This window comes from Citrus sinensis, chromosome 3, assembly GCF_022201045.2.
Source record: "Citrus sinensis cultivar Valencia sweet orange chromosome 3, DVS_A1.0, whole genome shotgun sequence".
In the NCBI taxonomy this organism is placed as follows: domain Eukaryota; kingdom Viridiplantae; phylum Streptophyta; class Magnoliopsida; order Sapindales; family Rutaceae; genus Citrus; species Citrus sinensis.
In genome coordinates this window covers 15,630,383-15,636,768 of record NC_068558.1, presented here as the reverse complement: position 1 = coordinate 15,636,768, position 6,386 = coordinate 15,630,383, and the positions used below count along the sequence as shown (strand labels likewise).

Sequence of the window (6,386 nt, the reverse complement as noted above, 5' to 3'; positions counted from 1 at the left end):
ACAGTTGTTTGGGGACAGTAACGCTGAGACGAACATGAAAACAAAGAAACAAGTTGTTAGAGGCAGTGCCAGTGGTTGTTGGCTATGACACTTCGATGGTCAAGTTAGTAGGAGGTTAAAGGAGGCTATGAGCTTTTAGAGAAACCCTATAATTGTTAGGATGAAGCGCTTACCATTGGGCTAAAAGCTTAAGCTAATAGCCAAGGTGCAACTTTATTTCCTTATACAATGGAAGCGTAGAGCCCCACACTAAGCAGTGGATGGACATGAGGGGCTACACACATTTGTAATTGTGCCAACGGGCCGGGTAGTTACGCCCTAAGTAACCTTACTGCCACCTCAATGGAATTACACAGAAGGATGTTACACCCACAAGCGCACAGAAGAATTGTTGGGGCCCCATAACCTCAATAATCCCCCCCCCCCCGACAAAATTGCTTCTGTGGCGGCTTGAACCAGTGACCTCACTCTGATACCAATTGTTAGGATCTAGCGCTTACCATTGGGCTAAAAGCTTAAGCTAATAGCTAAGGTGCAACTTTATTTCCTTATACAATGGAAGCACAGAGCCCTACACTAAGCGGTGGATGGACATGAGGGGCTGCACACATTTGTAATTGTGCCAATGGGCCGGGCAATTACGCCCTAGGTAACCTTACTGCCACCTCAATGGAATTACACAGAAGGATATTACACCTACAAGTGCACAGAAGAATTGTTGGGGCCCCATAACCTCAACAATAATAATAAATATTTAGTGTTTTGTAAGTGAGTGAACTTACTCCCTTTGAGAAACCTACCTGACTTTTTAAAGTAAAGTGCCCATGAGGGCATCTTTATGTTCTTTTGGACATGTGCTGAGCCGTTATTAGTGATTTTCCTCCTTAGGCAGGGTCTTAAAGGTAATTTGGTCCCTCTTATATAGGCTTTTAAGCTTGCTTGGATTAGATAGTTGTCCATTGGGTGACAGTCTGTGCTGACAGCATGTCCTCAACCCTAATTGGCCCATTTTGAATTAACCAATTGGCCTGAGAAGCACCTAACTTCACTTGAGATGGTGCAAGTGGTTTTGTGTGTCGTTCCTCTTTCTTAATTATGACTTTGACAACTTGTAAGGAGATATTCTAGAGACAGTCCAGATGGGCACTGCGGCATGGCATGGTGGCTTTGGCATGTCTGTCACTGTCTTGTGGTCTTGTAGAATGCATTTTTCTGTTACTCTTAGACAATTTGGATGGTTGAGGCTAGCTCTTCAAGATTTTCCTATTTCATCTTACCTTTTCTTAAATGCAAGTTATGCAACCCAAGAGAGGGGGTGAATTGAGATTTTAAAATTTATGCAATACAATTAGCACAACAATTTAATCTATTGCCTTAATCAAATGAAAATAATAAATTCAATCAAGCACAATATTAAAAGAGTAAGGGAAGAGAAAACAAACACAAGGATTTGTACGTGGTTCGGCTATCCCTGCCTACGTCCACGTCTCCAAGCTCACCCGGCTTGAGGATTTCACTATCCAAGCCTCCCAAGGCTTCAAATGTTTACAATTGACTTCCAAGGTATCAATGGACCTTTACAACAAGAGATTATATCCCCAATCTCTTCACCCTAAGTGTTTCCCACACTTGTACACTCACAATTTGATGAGAAATGAAAATCACAACAATGAAACTCTCTTTAAGAGTGGATAACAAATTATAGCTCAATAATGATTCAATAAATGATGATTTACGAAATGAAAGCTCAATATATGTTATATGATTTTATATTTGCTTGTATTCGTTCTTAAAATGAAGTTTGAGTTGAGTTTTTATAGTGAAAGCCCAAAAACTAACCGTTATAGGTAAATTCTAGCTCTCAAGCGGTTAGCCGCTTGATTATTCGGCTAGCCGCTTAGGAACAGTAATATTACTGTTATTTTTAAATTTTATTACAGTAATACTGTTCACTAAAATTATACTTTGGTCTAAAACTTTCTATAATTATATTATAGCCCAAAATGTCAGAAAACTTTACAAATAGGTTTAATTTCAGAACTTCTTAAGAATAGTTGTCTTTCCTAAACTTTCTGAAATTATGATATGACCCCAAAGATTTTATTGTTTCACACAAAGGTCCTTTTCAACATAATACCCATATTTTTCAAAGTTCTCAAAACCTTTCACTTTAGTCCAAAATATTCATAAATTATAGTATGGCCCAAAACATTTCAAATGTTTGTAAAAACGTCTAACTCCGAAATTTAATACTTATTTAAAATCAAAGATTTCAAATCTTAGCATTTAAGTCCAAATTACTTAAATCCACAAAATACTTTACTTTATAAAAATAAAACCTTTTAGTTTATGAAAAGTATTTAATTAAATTAATCTCTTGAGCTTCTCAAATGCTAAATCATGCATCAATTAAATCATACCGGCTTTACAAGAATTTATCGCACTAATTGTTCGTTGAGCTCTAAACTATATTCTTGATGTCGCCGTTGTCCATTGAGTGTCTTGAGCTTGATTTCACTTGATTCACTTGCATAAATATTATCCTTTAAAAACTAGTGAAAATGTGAAATACAATATTTATTAAATTTACTTAAGACACATGTTTGTTATCATCAAAATTACATTATGTGTAGCCCTTTAGGCTAACATTTTCAACATCGTTTATCGGGTCCTGAGTCATACTCCCCATATGTCATGCCCTCAATAACTCTAGTCTACATTTTACCACCAACACATATATACATATTCTTAAATGTACAAATAAATTTTATTAATATTATTTTTATTTTAATTATATTTATTCTTATAATAATTCAACAATAAAATTTATAAAACATATACGACTGATTTTAAAATTTACAGCACTTTTAAAAATAAATTTTACTAACTAAAATTTACAACACTTTTAAAAATGAATTTTACTAACTGCTTAGTTGATTCTATTTTTAATTGATTATTTCTGTAATACAATTAATAATAAATATTAATAAAACTACAGTATTATCAAATTAGCTCTTAAATTGCCATCTAAATTTCGTTAAATGAAATTTTTATTAAGCGATGGCTGTTAACCTCCTCATTAAAGAAAATATTGTGAAAAAAAATGAATAATACTACAAAACTTAAATTTTTGTCACAAAAACTATCTCAATTAATAAGACATTCAACAATTAATTAATAAAATAATATGATCATTATAAAAAATTATCAATATTTAATGAATATCATATCAATTACAATAAAATTTGGGATGAGTATCTTTTAATACAAAACAAAATTAGGACGTGATTGTGACGGAAGCTATGACCTATCCTGGAGATGGAAGAGCCTAGAATGTTTTACACCTTCACTTTATTTATTATTTATTATTTTGAACCCGAAGAGGCCAGGAGAAGATCGATATTTCTGGAGAGGAAAAGACGCCACATATTAGCCACGTACGGTCATCTCCAACATTTTTTTGTCTTTTTAGGAGACGTCAACTTAAACATTTGATAAGTCCAAACCCACTTGGTGCAAACATTTCGATATAAATTTACACTCTCGTAACTTTACTTTCGGCGTGTTTGTCTTGTCTTTTCATTTATTCACTCTTGACTCTTAGTAAGCTTCTGTCACAATGGCGGACGAAGTGGTTCTGTTGGATTTCTGGCCCAGCATGTTTGGGATAAGGGTCAGGATTGCTCTGGCGGAGAAAGGCGTCAAGTATGAGTACAAGGAAGAGGACTTGAAGAACAAGAGCCCCCTGCTTCTGCAGATGAACCCCGTTCACAAGAAGATCCCGGTTCTCATCCACAACGGCAGACCGGTCTGTGAGTCACCCATCATTGTTCAGTACATTGATGAAGTGTGGAAGGACAAGGCTCCATTGCTTCCCTCTGATCCCTACCAGAGAGCTCAAGCTAGGTTCTGGGTAGATTTCATTGACAAGAAGGTAACTTTGTTGTTGATTTTCTGAAGTATGTTTATGGGTATTTTTTCAATTTTAGATTTAATTGTAATTTTATTAAAATAGAAGCCGAAATTTTGTTATTAAAATATTTCATTGTCGAGTAGATGTCATGGATTTGTTGTTTGACTACAAATAAACAGGGATTGCATTGAACGGAGGGGGAAAAGATGTCCCCTACAGAGTTGAAGATTTTGGTTGTTGCAGGACTATGATGCAGATATTATAAACTTTAGTAGGTTGCAGCAAAAAATCAGTAAATCTGAGAGGCCAACGATGAGGATCATAGTGAGAATACTATAAACTAGAGTAGGCTGAATATTTGCAGTTAAAAGTCTAGTTTCAGTAGTAAGGGTAGTAAGTAGTGGCCTTCTTAATGTTTAGCTCTTGGTTTGAGCTTTAGTGGGTGTGATTTTACAAATATATATATATATATATATATATATATATATATATATTTTTTTTTTTAAGGAATAGCTGGATGTCTGTGGGATCTATATTTTTGAGATGGTAAAATCTAGTCTTGAAAATCTTAAGATATGCTTAGAAGTTAGTAAAATTTCAATTCAGTCCTTTATTTTTCTGGATGTTTCTTGGCCTCTACATAGTTTTGCAGCTAAGTGTAAGACTGTAACCTACCTGTTGCTGATTTTGTTGTCTTGAAATGGATACTGAACCTGAATGTGTTAAATTTTATCCATTTTCGGACAGATTTTCTGATACAATATTGAAAGTAAATTGCAGATGTACGATTCTTCGAGGAAGACATGGACCACAAAGGGAGAAGAGCAGGAGGCAGCTAAGAAGGAGTTCTTTGAAGTTCTGAAGACTTTGGAAGGGCAGCTTGGAGACAAGCCTTTCTTTGGAGGAGACAATTTTGGGTATGTGGATTTAAGTTTGATCCCATTCTATTGTTGGTTTTACACGTATGAGACATGTGGAAAGTTCAGCGTCGAGGCTGAGTGCCCCAAGTTCATAGCTTGGGTGAAGAGATGCTTGCAGAGGGAGACTGTTGCCAAGGCACTTCCTGATGGGAAGAAAGTGTTTGAATTTGTTTCAGTGATGAGGACAAATTTAGGATTGGAGTAGAGAGAAAAAGGGACATACCTAGGAGCTGAGAATAAGTCAAGCAGCGCAATCGTGCTGCCTGCTTATTCTTTAGGTGGTTGATGTTGGTTTGGCTTGTGATGGTTGTTTTCCTATTGTGTTTTTGTATTCGGATTGTTGTATTTCCCTAGTAAAAATAAGCTCCAATAATCCAATAAAGGACAATTAATTTTGTCCCCTACTGTTGTTATCTTAGTGTATGGTAATCACGAAGAGTGTGTTTAGTATATTGAATTGTGTATTTTTATTGTATTATTTTAATATATGTGTATTATATTATGTTGTATTATAATAATATTGTATAATATTTGGTGTTGCATTGTAGGATCCACCTATGTTACAACATTGGTACTATACCACAATTTTTGTCCTCATTTAATATAGCCATTGGATTTAAAGCAACCAATCGAATGGAGAAGAGATGGCCATGTTTGTGTTGTATAAGACCGGAGAAATCGATTAAGAAAAAGTAAATTTGGATGTGATGAAATACGGTGACTCACCTCTCTCCGAACGCAAGATTACTGTTATCAAGAAGGAAATTTGAGGAATTTATGAAGTCCAGGTGAAAATCAAAGGAAGCCCCTGCCAAAGGCCAAATGGATAAAGGGACAATCTTATGCACCGTTTTCTTTTCTAACGCTCCTCTTTCTGTATATCCATAAATCCTGACCAAATTTGCTCTCTCATCAAACATCAAAAGATATCTCAAATCATTTCATGGTGGAGTTCTTTAATTTGTTCATTGCTCTATAGTCTTGTGCAGCTTTAATATATCTCATGCTGCAATTTAATTTGTTATTTTATTCTGAAAATCAAATTGAATAATTGTTGCAGTCGCGTATATATGCTGGGTTTCTTCACATCTTCCTCGTTGGCTTGAAGTTTTGTTCACTGAAAAGTTCTTCCACGCTTGCATAATCCACGAAGACGAAAGAAAAAATGAAAATGACTTATATTGCTTGGACAATTGCACTAGCTTATGCCCTCATTGTTTGTCCTTTCATGCCTCTCATTGTTTCTCGATTTCCTTATGCAAGGCCAATCTTCATTTATTCTGCAAGAATTTTATTGCATCTTCCTCCTTCAATCCAATGCTCGTTGCAATTAAATTAACCAACGACTCCTCGTTACCAATCTCACTTCTCTGATTTCATGTGTGCCTAAAAATTCAGCACCGACTTCCGATTGCCCTTTGCCTTGTTGATTATAAGTTCGTCGTCGATTGCCTACAAGACACACGCCATATTCACATTACGAGTCATCATAAATTTTTAATTGCGACTAACATAACTAAACCCTAATTCCAATTTTTTGTCTTATTTTGCTG

General features: G+C 35.3%; 1 protein-coding gene across 1 annotated transcript; it reads left to right on the top strand.

The window, feature by feature from the left end:
• The first annotated feature begins 3,517 nt into the window (after positions 1-3,517).
• LOC102631055 (probable glutathione S-transferase) lies at positions 3,518-5,372 on the top strand. Its single transcript, XM_006477952.4, has 2 exons — positions 3,518-3,934; positions 4,694-5,372. Exons 1-2 carry the CDS (start codon positions 3,620-3,622, stop codon positions 5,036-5,038), a joined length of 660 nt encoding a protein of 219 aa, XP_006478015.2. The 5' UTR covers positions 3,518-3,619; the 3' UTR covers positions 5,039-5,372.
• Positions 5,373-6,386: the final 1,014 nt, after the last annotated feature.